This window comes from Passer domesticus, chromosome 22 (assembly GCF_036417665.1).
Source record: "Passer domesticus isolate bPasDom1 chromosome 22, bPasDom1.hap1, whole genome shotgun sequence".
Lineage (NCBI taxonomy): Eukaryota > Metazoa > Chordata > Aves > Passeriformes > Passeridae > Passer > Passer domesticus.
In genome coordinates, this window is record NC_087495.1 from 436,623 (window position 1) to 457,411 (window position 20,789).

The 20,789-nt window shown below is 47.3% G+C and overlaps 1 protein-coding gene and 1 long non-coding RNA gene across 2 annotated transcripts in view; both read left to right on the plus strand.

The window, feature by feature from the left end:
• The first annotated feature begins 1,981 nt into the window (after nucleotides 1-1,981).
• LOC135285297 (uncharacterized) lies at nucleotides 1,982-10,681 on the plus strand. Its single transcript, XR_010350235.1, has 4 exons — nucleotides 1,982-2,364; nucleotides 8,927-9,143; nucleotides 9,744-10,027; nucleotides 10,285-10,681. It is a non-coding gene; the product is annotated as an uncharacterized LOC135285297 (long non-coding RNA).
• A 1,419-nt stretch (nucleotides 10,682-12,100) lies between these two features.
• The window catches only part of ZBTB40 (zinc finger and BTB domain containing 40), a 52,727-nt gene continuing 44,038 nt past the window's right edge, over nucleotides 12,101-20,789 (plus strand). The window contains 5 exon segments of the mRNA XM_064397494.1: nucleotides 12,101-12,109; nucleotides 12,772-12,825; nucleotides 19,271-19,496; nucleotides 19,998-20,093; nucleotides 20,096-20,139. Of these exon segments, the coding sequence (XP_064253564.1) occupies nucleotides 12,101-12,109; nucleotides 12,772-12,825; nucleotides 19,271-19,496; nucleotides 19,998-20,093; nucleotides 20,096-20,139 (429 nt within the window).

Genomic DNA, 20,789 nt, shown 5'->3' on the forward strand with positions numbered 1-20,789 from the left:
AAAACAGCCTGTCCTGCTTTTGTTGCATTTGCCAAAAGCGACCTTGAAACCTGCTGTGATGCCATTTCCATTGTAACTGCAGAATAGCTGCCATGCCACTCTCGGCTGACAGGCTCATCAAGAGCCATTTCCCTGGAACAGCATAGAGGCCTCAGAGCAGAACAGGTCTCATCATGAAATTGTGGGTTTCTAATTAATACCCATTTGTCTGCAAGCTGATCTGCTTGACTACATGCCAGTCTCAGAATTAAATCTTCTTCCCTGAGGACGGGGCTTGGCAGTTGCCAGGACCCACAGTCCTAGGCCCTAGTACCTGCCTGCTGCTGGTCACCAGGTCACACACAGACCAGGATATCACTCTTCACACCTCTGCACACTTATGTCCCAATTAGCACTTATTTATGCAAATGAGTCAGTTCATTGGCTCTCCTCTGCAATATATCAATAGATGGAGCAGACAACGCCCTTCCAGGCCTGGGAATTTAATGGAAACTACCTTGCTACTGCACATACTGCCAGGTGAGATAGCATGTTTTTTTTTTTTATTTTTCATATAAATTTCAGTCAAAATATTTCTGCTTCTCCAATGACACGAATCAGATAAAACTTCCCCAGAGCTCTGTTAGAGCCGAGGACAGAGGGACCAGCAGCTTTCAGGTCTGCAACCATACAGTGAGCAGAGAACGCCTGCTCGACTTTAGCACGCGGGAGAAGAGTCTCTCTGAGCCGGCCAGGGCATGGTCCCCATACAGCTGTGGCTTAGTGAGGCCACCGGGGACACTCGGTGGCCTTCGCTGCACTGCCTGCTGGTAGCAGGACCAGTCCCACTCACTGGGGCCATCTGGAAGCTCTCAGAGCTGCTGAAAAAAATGCCGCCGGAGGCCCTTTGTGAACCACGGGCTGGGTCAGGTTACCGACAGAGGGACAGAGAGCAGAAACACAGCGAGGTCTGGGAGGAGCAAGGAGCTCTCCTGCAATGGCAGAAATACAGATAGGGGTCTCAGGGAGGAACAAGGAGTACCTCTGCCATGGCAGAAATACAGATTAGGGTCTCGGGGAGGAACAAGGAGCACCCCTGCTATGGCAGAAATATAGACTGGGGTCTTGGGAAGGAACAGGGAACACCCCTGCTATGACAGAAATACGGATCAGGGTCTTGTCACCCCTGCCCCAAGAGCAGGATGCCGGCACATGGGCTATGAGAACAGCCTGGTCCTACCTTGCATTCTGTTGCAGACTGTGCACACAGACTGACACACGGCTGACATGCACAAAACATGGGCAAGCATGATGGCATTCAACACCAGGGGGCTTCTTAGCTATTTGCATATCCTCAGGGCAGCCACACATCCCAGGGTCCCTGCCTGTACCCTTCAGCACCCAATTCTAGACCTGGTGCCCCAGGTGACCCTGGTGCCTCAGGTGTCCTCCCCAGCACACCTTGGTGAGATGCAGCCAGGAAGGCACAGGGAGCTGTGCCTGCAGCACGCAGAGGGAGCCAAAGGCTGGAAACCGGGCAAGCAGGTTATAAAGCAGCATATCAGGACCAAGAGCCAGGGCTGTGTCCACCTTCCCCATGTCCTACAGCCAGCACCCCAAAGTACACCCAGAGTGTGGGCTGGAAGGCCCAGCACTGCCCAAGCATTCCCTTGGCCCAGGCCAAGGGCAGGTGACCCTGAGGTAGACATGTCTCCTGCCGCCTCAGCCCCAAAGCCCCTCACTGATGGCTGCTTGCCCATAGCCTGTGCCCGGCTACCACTACCACCTCCTTCAGGGAACGAGTCCCGGCTCTAACACAGGAAGGTGATCTTTTATTACAGAATCACATGCCTCAGAGACTGAGTCCAACCTATGACCTAACACCACCGTGTCAACTAGACTATGGCAATAAGCACAGTGTCCAGTGTTTCCTTAAATAGTTCCAGAAACAGTGACTCCACCGCCTCCTTGGGCAGCCCCTTGGGCGGCAGAGTCGTGCGGGCACGAGGCGGGGTGTGACAGCAGTCACCATGGCCAGCGGGTCGCTCAGGGCTGCAAGGGGACGGGGCGCCGCTGTTACCGGTTTAAGGAGCTCCCAAAACAGAGACACAACGTCTGTTTCAGAAAGGAGACATCGTTTAATCTGCACATCGTGTAAGGCGGAGGTTTCCACAAATCAAGTACACCAACGGGTAAAAGGCCCTATCTTTTATGCAGTAACATTCACACGAACCTGCCTATCTAACACATATTCTCCGCCTACCTAATGCATATTTAATTTTGGTGATGTGACCTTGCGCAATGCTCGAAACACAGAGTTATTTTCTTCATTAAGCAACTTCTGTTGTAGAAGTTATCTGACTACATCCTTTACGTTTACAAAAGGTGAGAAAATTCAGCCAGGGGACATAAAATTCGACTGGAAGACAGGAGGGCGGAGGCGGCGAGAGGCCCTGCCGCGGCCCTAAAATGGCGGCACCGTGAGGGGGGAGCGGGCTGGAGAGGGACGGCTGTTGTTGAAGCTTTATTGTTCCTGCTGCCGCCGCCGCCACCCGCCGTGTCCGCCGCGCCGTGCCCAGTAAAGGTAAAACCATGGCGGAGCCGGCCGGGCCCGCTCGGCACCGGGGGTCGGGGCGGCTCGGCTCGCTCCCGACGCCGACCGGCTGTCCCGGCTCTAGCCACCCCTCGCTACCCCGCCTCGGTGCCAGACCCGCGGAGGGGATGGGGCGCTTCGCCTCGTACCGGAGAGCCGGGGGACGGGACGGGTGGGTGCTTCCACCACACAGAGAGGGACCAGCCCGTACGAAGCCTGTCAGGCGGATGAGGAGGTTGAGGGGGTCCGAAGGGTGCCTCTGTATTCAGCCTGGCCCTGGGGACCCCCACACCCCACCCATATTAAATCGAAGTCAGTCTTGTAGGAAATCCTCGAGTGCCCAAAAAACGCAGCCTTTCTGATTTTAAACACTCCCCATGTCCTGTCTGCCATCCTTGCCTTATGGCAGGGACCTTTCTTTTTGAAACCTACACATAAAAGAAATTTCCTCTGAAATTTTGTCTCTACCAGTGAGCCAAAGCCTGTCTGCTGGGTTCCATTACCCTCCAAAGGTGTTACATTACCTGGGCATTATGGTTGTGCCCCTGCTTGGGCAGGTGTGACCCTCCAGGAAGTTTTTTAAAGGTATGCATGGAAGGAGTTTATCTTGTGCTTTGGTCACAGCAGATTCCTCTCCTTTCTTTGGACCATTAATCACACCTGTTCTTTGAGATGATCCATCAAGACTGACCCATCAAGAGACAAATGAGCAGGTTTTTTTTCACTACACCAAAAAAATGAGGAGTCTCATTTGGTTTCCTCTGTGATCTCCAGCTCGATTGAGCTGTTGCAGGGGAGAAGGGAGAAGAGAGCCTCAGGGCTGTCCCTGTCCCCAGGTCAGATGAGATATGTTACAGAGAGGTGCTGTGGTGGGTCCTCATCAGGACCCACCTCCTCCCTGCAGAAGGAGAGGCTGCAGTGAGGTGAGGCTTGGGGGCAGTTTCCTCTACTGTGCTGGTCAGGAAGGCTGACACACCTGATTTATGAGCCAGACATAACATAAGACAGCAGGGTTCTGCAGGGTTCTGGTTAAGATATGCCAGGTGTCTTGTGTTTGAGGGGAATTTGGGTTTACACTCTGGTTCCAAGACAGGGTGGTGCAGGAACAACCTGTCGGAGTATGGACCAGAATAGGGAGGTCCTTTCCCAGCCTCCGTGCCCTACTTATTCACTCTTGTTTCCTCTCTGTCCAGTATATTATAACTGCCTGGACATACCACTTAAAGAAGGTGCCCAAAGTGTCCCTGTTGTCCCTCAAAAAGCAGCTCAGCAGTTATAAAATTCTTCCAGGAGATGGAGGAGGCATTTTGGCTTTGTGGGGTGAACCCTACTTGGCTTTCACAATGCTGCATCTTCCTCTGCTGTTTTGGAGCAGCTGCACTCATGTTTGAAGAATTGTTGAAAGTCCTTTTGTCTTAGTGGAGTTTTGGAACTCTCTGATAGCCTGATGCAGGAGGTGACAGTGGTGGAAGTCCAGGTATCTTGATAGACTCAGCTCCCAGTAATTCTGTGTACTTACTAAGAAATCTGAGGGAATCAGACCCATTTTGGGGTAACCATGCTTGAGAAGTATAATTTTAAAGGCCTTTGCATCAAGGTGCCTTAGGGGTGTGTAGAGCCATGTCTGCCCTTGGCTCCTGTACTTCTGGTGATGCAAAATGGTCACAAAAACTGGTCAAAGTAGTGTAGTTTTCTTTTTCTTAGTAAGTCATTAAGCAATTGCAACACACCATCATCTGTGATGTAAACCTGCCCGACAAAAAGCAGTTCAGATGCCCAGCTTTTCTTTTTGAGGATGTTAAGGGAAGTGGCAAAATAGAATTAGCACTTTTGATGTTCTTGGCCATGGTGATCCGTGGCTGAGCAGTGACTGAAGCAAACTGTTGCTGTTTCTTTGGCTTTATGCTGGTTTTCCACTGCATCATTTTGCTTGCTTTTTGGGGCAGCTCTTGGTTTGAAGAAAACTTGCCTTTAAGAGTTGTAGCAGAGCTGTTTGTTTTTTGATCTATTGTATTTCTATTCATAGCATCAGTGCAGACAGCCAAATGTGTGGGGTTTGAGTGGTATGTTCTGCTGCCTTTAGAGACCGTGGAGTGCTGAGTTTAGTCAAAGTGTTGCTTATTTTCCTCTGTTACTAGTCTGTGCTGATGCTCTGAACTGCAACAAAATAGATTGAAAAACAAATTGGTGTGCCCTGGTTCCTTGTGCTGGATTTCACATTATCCTCTGGGTGAGCTGCCTGCTCTGCCCCTTTGGAGCACCCCAGAGACAAGTAATGACCCCTCAGCCTCTTTCAGCACTTCAAAGGCTGAATTACTTTTTGTGGGAGAGATAAGAAAATTGAATTGCAGTCCTTGATTTTCTGGCTTTCCAATAACCCTCAGTGTAAGATCATCATCTTGGTAACAAGAAAACAGGAAACTGGTAAACAGGCGCAGAAAGTATTCAGATTGTGATTTAAGGCTGCCGCTGCTCTTAACTCCCCAGAGCTAAAAACAGAACATTGCCCCCTCACTCAGAGGCCACAGTCATGCCCAAGGGACTGCAGGCCTGAGCAACACAAGAGATATATCCCAGCTTTCTGTCCTACTTCATTCACTGATTGCCATGAGGATTGTGAAATGAGCCTTTGATTGAGTGCAAATGGGCTGGGATGTGGTGAGCTCTTCTCACAGGGTAGGGAGCCTTTCTGGGCTGGCTACCACTGTCCTGCAATGACCACTTTGAATTTTAGCTCCCCAGGCAGAGAGCTGAGTGTGGGGAACAGGAGGGTTGTGGGAGTGCTTCTGTGAGACCCTCTGATCAGCTCCAACAGAAGTGGCATTAACTGAGGACAGAAAAGTTGGATTATTCCATTTTGCTTATCTCTTTCTGTCCACTTTTTTCCCCTGCCTTAGTTTTAGTTTTTTAGAGCTTGCATAGGACTCCCTGTCTTCTAGTTTTGCACCGGGTGTACAGAGTGATTTTATACATCTTCATTATCCATGTGAGCCCTGCAAGTTCCCTGTCTGCATGGCTGCAGCAGAGCAATAGGCTGTGGGTCTGTGCCACACGGAACTAGTAGGCTTGGACAGCTTCATCATTGGCAGTGAGGCAATAGTTGTTCGGTTTTTAATTTTTTTTTAAGCTACAAAAAGCCTACTCCATGTGCATCTATGGTGAGAATTTCAGGCATGGAATACATCCTCAAGTTAGCCACTGAGATGGATACAGGAAAAGCTTTTGTAAGTTACTAATGACAGCAGCAGTGTTGACCACACCTTGTAAAAGTCCTTAGTGTTAGGGATATGATAGAAATTTGTGCCAATGGATCATAGATATATATCAAACATGCTATTAAAGGGGTGTCCAGGGTTTAATCCTAGAGTGACACCTCGGCTGGCTGACAAGGGTGGAACTCAGCAGTAACATATGAAGAAAACTCGGCTGCACAGGAGATGGTCGTTCATGGTAGCATGTACCCGAGGATGCCCAGTGATGATGGTCCATGAAGATACACATCTGAGATAACCAGGGCCATCAACACTTTCCACCTGAATGCAGGATTCCTGGAATCGGAGGAGGAACATCTGTCTTTTCCCGCATGAGGTTTTGTGCAGCTTTGAGTGAAGAAAGAAACCAACATGAATATGATGAACTTTTGAAAGGAGACAAAGGGACTCTGCTGCGGGCAAGAAAAAAGAGTATAAGAACTGTCCCTGCAGAACAGCAGGTGTGGACAAAGGGGGTTTCGGTGCAATAGAGGCCGGATCTGCATGCACCCAGCCTGTATCCCAGGGTTTGTGCTCTCATTTTATTGGTGGCTGTCAGAACTGTAATACGGTCGCAAATAATTTTTTTTTTGTTTTTATTTTTATTATGATTGGGTCAATTTTTATTTTTACTTATAATATATAGCAAGGGATGTACAGAATCCTTTTGCTTAGACCTTAGAGGCATTACAATTCTTTCTGTGCCTTGTGATGGATGTTCTGAAGGTGTGGGTAAAATGGCAGCAGAAACTGTGAGGGAGGGATAGTCTCATCCGTGCACCTTTGGAGCACCTGTCTCTGTAGAGTCTGATTGCTAAAGTGCTTGGTCCTAAATTTCAATTATCTTTTGATGGACCTGGTGTTGTGCATGGCTTTTGAGTCCGTTGGATCTAGATGCAAGTAATTATATGAATAATGAAGAGAAGTAATTTAATTTGGGCATGCTTTTCAGTTCTGTGGATAGAATTGGGTAGCCCGTTTCCTCCTTCATTCTTCCTTCAACTTGCCCCAAGAAAGAAAGGTTGTTGCTATCAAGAGATCTTTTTCCTATTCTAATGTAGTTCAAAGAAAACAACATGAAAGCCTCAAACTATGGAAGTGTGGGAGGACAGAAATAAGTGGAAAAAAGGCATAAAGAGCTGAAACTGGACAGTGGAGGGTGATGTTTTCTGCAGACATGTTCTGGACCTCCTATACTTCTGCGGTTCAGAAGAAAAAGGGTCATCTTTGCTGAAGTGGGTGTCTTGAGAACAGTTGCAGATGACAGCTGTTGCTTAAGGGACATTTATCAACAGGTTGTCAAGTAGAGCCTTAGAAATTGTAGGCACTGTCGAAAATTTGGCTTAGATGGATTGATCTCACAGTTTCATTGGAAGTCAGTAGAAGGAAAACTCCTAAGCCCCCTTGGTGCTTCTCCTGGAAAACTGACAGGATGAGGCTTAAAATGTCCCCTCAAAGGATTAATTTTGCAAGGCCTGTTGTGCAACTCGGTTGGGCAAATGCCCTGTCTCCTTTGTCCCCTTTCTAACTCAAGTGAGTGGTATTTCGGAAGAGGGCAATTCTTATGTGGCTCAGGTCAGCTCAGTCAGACAGCCCAGGCTTAAGCAGCCCAGTCTGCTTAAGCCATGTTTTACCTTAAGTTTGAAGCTGACTCCCAAGAGGAGTCAAAGAAGCAGTTTAAAGCTGAAGAGGTGACAATTGGCTTTTTCCAACCAGTGGTGTTGGCAGAGGCAGACAGTGCAGGCTATGTCAGCACACATTGCTGCTGAAGTATGAGGTACCTGCTCTCAGAGAGAGATTCCCAGTTCTGCCCAGTCCCCCAGCCAAATCTCCCAAAAGTCATCTACAGGATGGCTGGGAGACATAGTCACACAAACCCGGGTGAGAAACAAGATGTAAGTTAACTGTGTGGTCGTGGAGGGTACTCCACTTAAAAATCAGTTATCATGACTGGGCTCCTTACTGGAAGAGAGACAGTAGATGGTGGTCCCTTCTGGCTCTTGGGTCCTCTGAATAGGGTGCAAATGTCTTGGGGCTGGTCTTGGCCAACACCCCTCTTATAAATGCCTGTTCTCTTTGATGGTACTGGATGGTTTGGGTCCCTATAATTAAAGAAATAAAATGTATTTAAACAAATATGTCCATGCTAATTACTCAGGGCACATTTTCCAGTGCTCTGAGTTGCTGATATGAGGAAGGGGACATGCTGGTAGGCTGCTTAGAGTTTCACTGTTTTGAGCTCTCATGAGCAAATATGTCTTCTATATTCCTGCCAGGAATAGAGGGAGCAGACGGTGCTGCTGCTTCCTCCAGCTTGCCACAGTGCAAGCAATAAGCTTCATGCAGGAGGCTATTCATGGCAAAGTGAGCAGATGTCTCTTCCAGGACATAGATTTTTCCTGCTTATCAATTTGTAGGAAGAGCTGTAGCTATTATTATTTAACCAGCAGACTCAATTTCAACTCATCTGAAGGACTTCCAGTTGAAGTCCTCTGGGGAAGGAGTGGGTGGACTAAAACCGCTATTACATGGAGTCTGGCAAAAAAATCATGTCTGTCTCTTCTCCCACGACCAGCAGCAACTCTGCTGATGGCAGCTTGGTTCCTTGTGATTTAAAATGGTGTGGGAGGAGAGCAGAGCCTGCATGTTGGATCGACTGGAAGTACAGGTGGTTGGCCCTGTGCATGGGGGAGGGGATGGATCTGGTACTTGGAAAGATGAGCTGCAGATCAGCCAGGCTTTGGTAGTGATGTGCCTGAAGAAGCTCTGGATCTGGGGGGCAGGAGGGTGGGCTGTCAGCCCACTCAGGTTTTTCTGCCTTCCAGAGAAGGACCCACCAGCACCATGCTCTTGCTTCAGAAGTACTGAGGAGTGTAACACCTCTGCTTTGAGGTGATGGCAAAACCATCTGTGATCTTCTCCTGGTGCTTGAAAACAAGTTTCACAGCACTTCATCTTTTAAGCCTGAGGAAGCTCTTAGCTGCACAGGAGAGCGCTCCTGCATTTCTGGTATCTACCAACCTTGTTGTTCAGCCTTCTGTAGCTCTGGGATGAGGTGATGTCACTGCTCTCTTCTATTCTTCTACTCTCTGTCTTCCCACAGCCACCACAGGCAGTGCCATGCAGAACGACAGCTGGGGTCCTGCCTGCCTGTGGACAGGAAGTCCTGCTTCCCACAAAAGCTGAGGTCCAGAGGAGTTGGTGCCTTCAAGAAGTGAGATGTCAGCTCAGCCTGCACCTAGCATCTGCTTATGATATCATTTGGTACAAGCTGGGAGTTGCTCTGAAAAGCATATGCAAAGCAGAGCTTTGAGATTGGTGTATGTACATTGGCTGTTAAAGCTCGTACCCTGCTGATAGGCTATGATAGTCATGTTATCTCCAAGAGAGCAGGAAGCTGAGTGCAAAGATGTTAAGCGTTGAAGGTCATGTAATTCAGGGCCATCCAGATGCTCTTTCTCTAATGCTCATACTGCTCCTTTTTGCCTGACATGCCAATGTTAGGCATCCTAGTGTGTGGACAAGACAGTAATATCTTTATCTTGTCTATCTTAGATAAAAACTCCAGATGACCCACTGATAAAAATTCTCTTAGCAGATGTCCTATCTGTTCTCCCTCCTGCAATGGGGTGGGGAGGCATGGAGGTTAAAGGGGGGCTCTGGTAGATGGGATTAGAATTATGGACTTCTCCCAAAAATTACATTTTAGGGGAAAAGACTCATAAATCGATGAGCTGAAACCACGGTGTGCTGAGAAGGGGGTGCTGAAGGCCCTGGGCTGTGAGCAGAGCCCTGTCTCTAATGTTCACATGGCCCTGCTCATCTTACCATGATTTGGGGAAGAAAATGAACTGGTCTCAAATCAGTTGGTGCTTCGGAGGTTCAACCTAACACCTCGGATTCTCCTTTGTATTTGGTAGATGGTGTGAACAGGTCTTCATGCCCTGCTTCCTGTTACGGCACGTGTCTGACTGCTGGTGATCACTCTGACCTGGCTAGCAGCAGAGCAGCTGGAGACGGGCCCCAACAAGTGGTGGAGAATGAGGGCACCCAGTGTGGGGGGCACTGAAGAGAATCAACCTCCCAGCGAACCTGGGGTATTGAGGACAGTGCAGAGAGACTACCAGTGTGAGGCCCTAGAACACCATGGGCTTTGGTACTCGGGAGCGAGGTTTCATAAGGACCAGCAGAGAAGAGAGGGGATGTAAGCTTTCAATTTCAAGTCTTGCTTTCATTTAAAAGCTGCCTAAAACCATTACATCAAGACTTTAAGATCAAAATAATCAACCCCCACTCTCCTCTAGAATTTTTCTTAAATTTAATTGATTTATTTTGAGATGCATTTATTGTGTTGTTGTTTTGTTACATTGTCAGGATGCTCTTATTTTTAGTTTCAATAGGGTAACAATCATTTAAATTTTAGTTTTGATTGTACAGTATTTAACAGACTTCCTTTCCCAGGTTTTGCTTTCTGCGCCCCATGTCCCTGAAGCCTCTGACCCTGAGAACAGGGTGGGAGATGGAATGGGACTGGCCACACAGCCACACGCCAGACAACCAACATCAGGCCTCAAGAAAGAAGAAGCCACAACTGATGGCGTCCAGGCAGCTTATGGTGAGGAGCAAAGGACTTGCAAAGGACTCTGGGACCAGTTGGGAGTGGCCATCCAGGTCAACATCCCATAATTGGCCAGAAGGCTTCTAGAACATTCTGAGAGACTACATTCTATGAGAGACTATATATATGCATGTCGGCCCCATTTCACGGTCTTCTGAAGCAGCCTCTTTATGTTTTGTTTTGCACCCTTGTTTGCACCCTTTTATTTATGTAATAAATATCTTCAGTTTTGGCACTTCAGCTGTACCTGTCCCTTCATTGTTGCTGTGCCACTCGACCACACCATCCCGAGAACAGAGGGTTTCCCCATGCGCCCTGTAGATCCCTTGGGGTGTTGTTGATGATCCATTTCCGGCTGCTCCACTGCCAGCCGGGTCAGAGAACACCGGCGTCAGACGTGCACCGCAACAACTTCCCCACCTGCGCTTTCAGAAACCAGCTGCTGAATCAGCTCCAGCCCCTGGCTGCAGGCACAGCCTGGCACTGCAGTGCCTGATCTGATGGGCACTCACACCTCTGTGAGATGTATGGCACACCAGGGAGGCTCTACTCCCTTTTTATAGCTCCTGGGACTCAGTACTCAGTCCATATCTGCTCATTTAGGTTTGAACACTATGTAGACTACTCAGGTGTCAGAGTAAGTTGCTGAATTTGAGGAGTGTGAGTTCAGAACGAGGATCTTGCTATAACCTAAAAATTGAAGCATAGTAAACTACTAAAAATGTGTAAACTGAAAAGTAATTTTCTTACTCTTTCTTTCTGTCTTGTAGAGAGAAATGTTACCAGGATCCATTTACTTTTCATTATTTGGGCTTTGTAAAAGCAGTGTAGAGACCAAGACAAGAGGAGGCCAGTAGGAGCTTCCAGTTATGGCTGGCAGTTGCTGCCCCAGTAGTACACTCTCTGCAAGGAGCAGCACTTCTGTGACTGTACCATCTTCATTGGGAATGTGCATTTTAGAGCGCACAAGGTGGTTTTGGCTCCTGCCAGCCTGCTGTTTAAGTCCATGTTGGACAGAACAGACACCATCTCCCATTGATGCTTCTGTGGTAACACCTGAGGAGTTTTCACTTTTACTTGAGTTCATGTTGGACAGAACAGACACCATCTCCCATTGATGCTTCTGTGGTAACACCTGAGGAATTTTGACTCTTACTTGAGATTATGTACAGTGGCAAACTCCCACTGAAGAAACACAATTTCACCAAAGTTATCTCTGTGGCAGATAGTCTGCAGATGTTTGATGTGGCTGTTATTGGAGAACCTCCTCAGGGATCTCATAAGTTGTTCTGCTCAGGACCAGGTAGTAAAAGAAGTCTCCAGCCAGGAAGCAGATTAATCTGGAAACCAAGCTGAAGCTAATTATCTGCCCCAGTCTGGAAGACCTGATGAAGACAAAACATCATCCTCAGTCAAGAGAGTTTCTCCTTTACTCTGTAAAAGCAGAAATGGAAGCAGGTGTTTCTCCTCCTGGCCAGGAACTTACTGTGAATCATACCTGGGTTCATCAGGACACAATGTCAAGTGACTCCAGGTCCCTCCAGGAAGATTCAGGCTCCTGGCCCTGACCAGCCTGCCCATGCTGAGTGGAGTGGCTGTGTGGAAGAGGAGCTTGCTGAGCTGCCAGCGGGGAAAGGGCAATCAAAGGATTTAGGTGAGATGTCATGGGTCTGGATACAGCATTGCCTCTTATTTGCAACACGTTGGCTCACATTTGCCTGTTTTGGGGTATTTTTACTCTCTGTTTAATCTTTTTAGTTTGCCCTGGGTTGGGAGCAACAGCAATGTAACCTCTGTTCTGCAGAGATTTTCTTCCTTTGGCTTTTGTAGTTACTTCATGCTAATTGCTTTGCCAGAGCTGTAGTGAGCAAAACTTTTATTGGCCAGGCATGTGATTGCCATGCAGTAGGATCTGTGTTATTGCAGGACATAGGGCTGATTAGACAATCTGTCTAACAGCAAGTGAACAGAATTGCTTGCTAATGCTACTTTATCCTTTAAATTCCTATTCAGCATGGGAGGAAAACAGAGGCTGTACTGGGTTTAAAATAAATGTTCCATTTATAACTGGTGTTAAATAAACTGTTGATTTTCCCTCCAGGCTGTGTGATGTCTTCAGAAGGGATTTATAAGTCACAGTTTTCCTTTTATAGCCAATGTGCTGGTTACAAACTGATGCCTTTCAATCACATCATGCTTTCTGCGAATCCATTCAATTAGCAAATAACTAATCTTGTTTCTCTCATACAGCAGCAGAGAGCAAAAGCTATTAAATAGATTTCTTTGTTTGAACTGAAAATGTTTTATCTGAGGTTCTTTCTGATGCCTAGGCTGTGCTGAAAAGACTCAAAGAGTGCAGAGAAATTGATGCCTCTCAAAAGGAGGTAGGTGTGTTTACTTCCATAAATCATGCAAGATTTTTCTTCAGCCTGCTAAGGCTGTAATATTTTGTGCCTTGTTTAGGAAATTGTTTCATGGGAAACTGGTGCCTGGTTGTTTGAAGGGCATAATGTGCTCACCTGAGCAACACCCTAGAGAGCAGCATCTGTAAGTGCAAGTTGCTCAGGCACGCAGGTAAAGAAGTATGTCCTGCCCTGAAGGCATCCTTGTGTTGTAGGAAAGCTCCAGCACAGATTTCTCTCCTCCTGTTTTTGGCATTTGCTTCAGGAATTGTATCAACTTGTAAATGGCTGACATATGAGATCCCAAAATAGATTTCCTGAGCCCTTGGCACTGTCTTGCTGTGAAGCATCTGCTGCTCTCTGTACGGCAGAGCTGCTGGGGGAGGAGTGGGACAGGGCTTGACAGGGGGAGCTGGGTGCTGCCCCATGGTGCTTCTCCTGCCAATGTGCTGCTTTAAGAGCAGTCAGAGTTGGTAAACGATGCTCAGTTCCTGTTCCAGGCGGAACTGAGTCTGCTGCTGGGCATATGCTGAAGGGTTCTCTGGCCTCTGAGCTGTGGTAGCCAGATGCCACCAATTGTCCCAGCTCGAGGGCAACACAGAAGCAGAATGTGGTGTCTGTACTGGTTTGACAGTGGAGCAGGAGGACAGAGAGCTTGTAAATGATTGTGGTGAGTCTAGGTGGGCACTTGTGCTGCCTGCACACTGCTGTGCAGTGGCAGGGTCTGCAGAAAAGCTGTAGCCAGTGTAGAGCAAGGATGGGACTGTGCTTGCTGTTCTCAGCCCAGCCATTTCTGGTAGAGCATTTTTCATACCAGGCTGCATGAACTGTCCTGCATGCCTTTCTGAAGGGGAAAAAGTATTACTATTTCACTCCTGGCTCTTCCGTGGCTCCATGGTTATTCAAGCTTTGGAGCAGTGCTGTGGCAGTTCTGTAGGCTGGGAGCTGCCATGCTCTCTAGGTTCCCATGTAGTTGCTGGCTGGAAGCTGTCTGGATTCAAGTCCCTCCAGTAGCATGATCACAGGACATGGTATGTTTTTACCATTGTAAATTCTGCTTATAAAAGGTTCCCACGTAGTTGCTGGCTGGAAGCTGTCTGGATTCAAGTCCCTCCAGTAGCATGATCACAGGACATGGTATGTTTTTACCATTGTAAATTCTGCTTATAGACATTCTGCTTATAAAAGTCCAAGACCACATCTTTATTAGAAAAAACCCCAAACTTGTGACATCAGGGAGGAGAATTCCCTTGAGTTGGGGAGTGCAGATTCTTTTCTGCTAAGCCCTTAAATGTTCACAAAGGGAAGCTCGTGTTCCCTTAGCAGCTGGTTCTCCTCATGTTGTGGAGTTTAATATATTGGGGGCTGTAGGAGAGAGATGTGGGTCCATATTTGCAGTAGCAAGCACAAGCCTGGCTGGGCAGACAAGCACCTCTGAGTGCCCTGCTCAGAGGATTAGATTTTTGTATGTTTGTTTTTCACCATGATCAGGTGTGTCAGGTTTAGGCTTTTACCTGTTTTTACGGAACACTTTTACAAATGGAGCTGAGCTGGGGTGGGTGCTGTGCAGTGTGGATTGGTGCTGCCAGAAGGGATTTGGCATCTCCATGCTCCCATGCTAGCAGGCCCTGTCCCTGTTCCTGCCTTTTCTTACTGCTGGTGGCAGGGCAGAGCTGTGCTGGCGGAGTGCTCAGGCAGGTGAGCTGCAGCTTCTGCACTGCACAACAGCCCTGTTTGATATTGCTTTGCCGTCACTGCCGTTTGGTGTTCCTGCACCACTTCAGACCCATTCGGGAAGGTTTACAGATCCATTCCTGGCCATTTGTGCCCCCAAATGAGCTGTTACAGCAGGAGCCAAGGGAGAGGTTGTGGAGCTCAGAGTCAGTTTGGGTGTCTGACTGCACAGTGGTGGCTGGACAATTTTTTCTGCAGCTATAAATAAGTGCTGAATAAATGAGAAATGGATTTTCTTTAAGGCTTCTTGAAAAATCACTTTTCAACTGTGACAAGCATGAAAAGTCAGCCCCAGGGCAGTGGAAGAACAGGCTGCAGCCTGTTATAAGCAAGGGCTCAGCCAGATCTGTCTCTCTCTGAGCTCCCCTCTGGGACCAGCAGGACCTGTGGACCTTAGCACTGAGTCTGTTTCCGGCACACAGAGCAGCTTTTCCCCAAAAGAGCCTGGTGTTTGCTTTGGGGAGAAACACAGCAGTGTATTTTTAAAGTCATGCTTGAAGTGCAAGTTCAGCTCCAAAGAGCTGAACTGGGATGTGTAACTCAGGCTGAGATTGTGCCAGTGGTAGATGTCAATGGATTTTTTTCTCTCATTCCCCCCCCCCCTTTCATTGTTTTCTTTCCCTAGTCATTTGTTTGAAGTCTCCAGTGCCTTGGGGCAAGTAAAAGTGTGTCTAGAAGCCGGTGACACTGTTTCTGTGTAGAAAGCATTCTTGCTGGGTGTGCTTGCCCTCCTGCAGGGGAGATCTCCCATTTCTCCGGAGTACGTTTTTGGGAGTCTTTTGGAAGCAGCTGGTCTCTCTAGGAAAGCACTGGTTATTTTGTGCAGTAAAGCCTAGGCAGCATAGAAGTTTAGGGGAGTTTTGTCAGCCTGCCTATTAGCAGCAAGGCTGTCCTGGTGTTCAGGTTCCTGTGGTTTTAGTGGAATTTGGCCTTGGATGCCTCTCTATTTATTTTCCTTTGCTGGTGAACTCATCCCTGCATGGTATCTTATTCTGTGCAGCACTCTGGTCTGCTCCCCTCTACTGTTCCTGCCTATTTCCTCCTACCTCCAGTGGAGACTCATTTGGTTGTGGGGTTTTTCCCCAACAAAGTTTGTGGTGCAGGGCTGGCTTTTGTGAGAACTATTGCTTCTCTCTGAGTTTGATATTCTGTTCTGCTCCCCAGACTGAAAAATGCAGATGAATTGCTTTTCAGTTTAGGGAGATGTGATTTTTGGGGTTGTTTCTGTTTTATAGTTTCTCTGTATATTTCACATAAACTATTCCTATCTAATTTGGTTTTGGCTTGGATGAAATCTGCTTGGAAACAAGAACAAGACTGAAATTGCAGTAATTTAGGGAAGCATAGAAGAGCTTTGCCAATGTCAAGTCTTATCTTCCTGTGCTCTCTTAGAGAAACTCAATTCAAATTATTGCACAGCTCATTTGTTCCCTCTACTACCAGGTTCAGATGAAGAGGGAGAGCGTTGATTCTCCCACGTAGAATAAATGTCACTGTGTTTGTGGATCATTTCCATTGCCTGTGGGCCTGTCCAGTCATTGTCGCCCTTCATTTGCAGCTGCAGGGATTTCTGGATGAGGCAGAAGAAAGAAGTTTCCTGTTATCTTCTGCATCCTGATTAGAAGAGAGAGCTTGTGAGGATTTGGTGTTTTTTTTCATGGTGGCAGCACTAGAGAACTTTTTTTTCCTCTGTTCTGTTGTATTTTTGTAGAAGTTTGGGCTGAGCTTTTGTTCTTGTTGTGTGGTCAGTGTTTTACACAGATCCTTCTTGAGGTCTCCCTGTATGTACAGATGCAGGCTTTAAAAAAAATTCCCTTTAGGTTTCTGAAGGAAAAACATGAACATAGTTTTTCTCTGATTATTGTATGCACAATACAATAGTTGATTGATGGTTGATTGACTTAATGGTGGGGTCACAGCCAGGGGGCTTCTCTGAGGATGAAGTGGAGCTAGTCCTGGGGTTGTCCATGCTACTGACCCTGTGAGCAGCAGCAGCCTATGGAACAGTGCTGCTCACGTTCCAAAGGTTGGATAACCACAGAGCCACAGAAGAGCCAGCAGTGAAACAGGCCCTAATCAAGCAGGTTTCCAATTGCTTTTTTATATTTTCATCACCTTCTGTACATCAAAACCTGAAGCAGTGTGCATTTACAGAGGACTGATGATTATAGCTGTGGAAGTTTCCCCACAATGCAGGACCTCCTGCAATGTACCTGAGTGTCCCTCAGGTCTGAAGGGAGTCAGCTTTTTCTGCCACCCTGAGCAGGTGCTTCCCAATCTTGTCTCTTGCAAATCCCTGCCCACCACCCTCTGGATGCTTGCATTCACTGTAAAGCTGATGCTTGAAGGAGATCACTCAGAAATAGTCAATAAAGTGGCTTTTTGCTGGATGTGCCCTTATGATGGAAGCAGGAGCATGGATAAGGCATGAAAAGCCATAACTGTGCTCACCCACCTGCAGAGAAGAGTTAATGGCCAGCTGGCCTAATGACTGTACTGCATGCCCTCCCTCTCTCCTCACATCCCTCTTTAGTTTCAGTTATGGGCCACTGCACATTGCTCGGGGAGGGGGGTCTACATTATTTGCACATGCAGTTGAGGTCTCTGGAAAAACATGGAAGATGTGGAGATGCTATGGAAACAGGAGACCTATCTCCTCGATCCTTAACCTGCAGAGGTTCCTGTTAAGAGCTTGCAATGGGGCTGCTGTGAACATGAGCATGTTTGAGATGAACTGGGAAAGCTGTTCCATGGTGTGTGATGTGTTCCATGGTGCTGAGGTGGGTGTGTTTTGGCCACTAGAACTGATATCCTCAGTGGGGACCAAACCTCTGGAGTGCCATGGAATCTGTTTGGTGGCACAGCTCTGACCATGCTTAAGTCAGGTCTTGGTGATGCAGTTTCCCAGTTCAGAAAGCAGTCTCTTCTTCCCATGTGGAAGCTGGATGTATGCTAATTTGTGCCAAATTTGCCATGAAGAGTTTTGCAGTGTCCCAGGCAGTGAAAGCCTGGTGGATCAGGCTGTAATGTGGGGGCACATTATGGCTAAGTGGAAGCTGGGATTCCTGCTGGTATCAGTATTTCTCCATTTTTTCCCAGGATCTTTGGGAATTGTTAGTGCTGCGATGTAAGTTTGAAGTATACTGTGTGCTCTTTCATAACAATTCTAAAAGGCTGTTTTTGCCACTGAGCAACATGTCCAAGGAAATGTCTTCTGGAAAGAGCCTATAAATAGCAGAATATTTCAGTTACTGAAAACTCATTTCTATTAACCAAATCCATGAGCTGAGGAAGCGATGTTACCTGGGGCTCTGGGTAGCAATGTTGTGCTGATTTTAATTAAAAACCCCTAAAATTGAAAAATATTTTGCAACAATGCATTTTACTTGTCATCCATATTAGTACAAACATGGATTTGGCAGGATCTGAACACCTTTAAGGTGGTGAGAGTGGAGATATTTTGTGTTTTACGTGCTCGTTTTGATCTGGAAGGGGCCAGGCACGCAAACCTTGAGATGGTCATGATCTGATCTTCAAGACTCATTACAAATTCAAGTTTGCATTTAGAAAATACCTTTATGTTTGTTCTTCAGCACATCTGTATTTTCTTTATACCAGAGCCCTTCACGTCCACACTCTGTTTGGCAGGCAAACTGCTGTGAGTGGGAAGAGCTGGGACTGCTGCAGTTTCCCCTCTGCAGAGTCATTGCAATAGGTCATTGCACTGCCACACTGCCCTAATGCTTTTTTATGAGCATTTACACCTGCTAGGAAAAGCCAGTCCACCAGCCCTGGTGCAGCCCCAAGCAGTTGCATACAGGCTTTTTATCATCATAATAAAAATGACACTGACAGCAGAAAATGGCCATTCTCCCTGGAGCGGAGCTGAACTTCCCACTTCAAAGGTACCTTTATTGAATCCCTGGAGTCTCCAATAAAGGCTGCCTGCTCCAAAAGGCTGGCATCTCTCCTGGAGAGCTGGGGAGCATGTGTCTTCAGGGGCAATATTTACAGCATTAAAGGACTCTGGGGAAATGGGAGTAAGAGTTCCAGCTTATTTCTTTGCCGTTTATTTCCATAACTGTACAAGCACGTCTGCCTCTGATTGCTGTTTCAGGTCACTGAAGTAGATTTTGGAGCTCTGGGTTTGATTGCCAGGTGTGCTGAGAGCCCATGGCACTCGGAGTTTGCGTGCCTCCTCTCCAGAGTTTTCTTTAGAAGACAGAATTCCATTATAATTGAGAATGGAGATTCCTGACAGTTCCATTTGAAATGGTCTCTGCTTTCTGTGCAAGTGATCCCTCCTTGTTCTGCAGTGAGATCCAGTATCTCTTGCCCTAGCTTTGCCTTCCAAAGTAGCAGTGTTAAATTCATGCTTTATCAGGTCTTTTACACTTAGTGGTCTTTGGCCAGTTGGACATGAAGAAACATTTGGTGCTGGAACCAGCTCCAGTTTGTGGGATTTGCTGTATGGATAAGGGCTGGCAGCAGGGCTTGTTGCCCTGCTTCTCAGGGTGGGTGGCCACAGGCCAGACTGCATTCAGTGGTGTGTGTGTGTGTGTGTGGTTATTTGTTTGTCCTGTTTAATTTTTTATCCCCTGACCTAAACTCCAGGGTTACGCTTGTTGTGTCTGTCTGTATAGGGCAGTTGACTCTGCTCTCTAAACCTTCCTTCATTTCTGTTCTGCTGTAGGTTCTGGCTGCCTGTCTGGCCAAGGGAGAGGAACATTCAGTGTTCAAGAAGCAGCTGGGCAAAGTTAAGGATGCTTACACCCAGGATAGTGACACTTGGGATGTTCGGCCTCTGGACACTCAGACCCTCGTGTCTTTTCTGAAGCTGTTTCAAGACATGAATCGTGAGCTGAGGGTGGCTTTGCTGGAGAGGGAACAGAGCAGTGGAGAAGCCTCACATCAAGCAGGTAGGAAATTGGGTTCAGCCTCTGGCAAAGTGAGTGGGCAACATTACAGAGAAACCCTGTATCCGGATGTGGGATGTTTATCATGTGCTGGCCAAGATCCTGGAGCATTTCTGCCTGTAGCCGGAGGTGTAGCTGTGCAGGGCTCTCCCCACTGCTGCTTGGAGGGCTGGATTAATGGCTGGCAGCCAGTGTGAGTACAGCTGAGGCTTGGGGTTGAAAACTTCGTTTTTACTTGAGCTTGACACAAAACAGTGGCCTTGCAAACCTGGTGTTAACTTCCAGCTTGCTTTATGGCTTTGTGCTCTGTTAGATAAATGAGACATTTTCCTTTCACAGAGTTTAAAGAGAATAGTAAAGTGATCTTCCTCTGCTGCTTGTACTTGGGATGAGCTTTGCTATTCACTTAGATCTTTCAGAGAGACTCCCTCGCTTCAGGAACCTGTCAGTTTCTTCAGACTGACTTATTTCTTCTCTTGTGTTTCTGAATCTTTTTCCCCACAGAAACCATAGCAAATGAAGAGACACTGACTGCTCACTTGCTGTGCTGCAGGGAGGAGCTGATCCAGAGCATGACACAGCTGAGCCCCATCACAGCGTTTTGGAGGCAGTAGAAGAGGGATTCCTGACTGCCTCAGAGAAGCAGGTAAAAAAATCTGAAATAGGCAAACTTTGTGGATAGGGTGGGGTGGGGTGTGTGTGTCGTCAAGGTAGCATCATACACATGGTTTACCAGATGATGGGCTAGCCTCACCTGGCACTTCCACCTGCCTTCTGCACAGTATCAACTGCACATGTGTGTTGTCTCAGGTCCTTTTGTGCTGGACTGTGGAAATAGCGAAAACTGAGCAGTGGAAGCAACCTGGAGACCAGGATCAGTGTCAGACTACCCTTGCAAGGGGAGCCTGGGCCAGAGGAGGTACCTAGTATTCCTCATACCCTGCAAAACCCTTTTTGGGAGTAAGGACAAGGCTCTATAGGGGAGTTTGAACAGAACCACTAACCACCTCTCTGCTACCTGCTTGTCAGTTCCTGTCATCAGCTTCCCTTTCAGCTGTATCCCAGCTTTATGTCATTTTTGCAACTCTTACCACACACTTTCCTGCAAGACTAGAACATCCACTAAATAATTTGGTTTTATTTTTTATGTGTTGCAGGCAGCACTTGGTGGGGAGGACTGTTGCTTTCCTTTTCTGTAAGAAACTGCACTCTGTATGCTGATATGCAGAAGTCATAAAGGATAAAATGCTGTCTATAACCTGAGGGGAGCTAGCTGTATCCTGTGCAGCTGGAAAT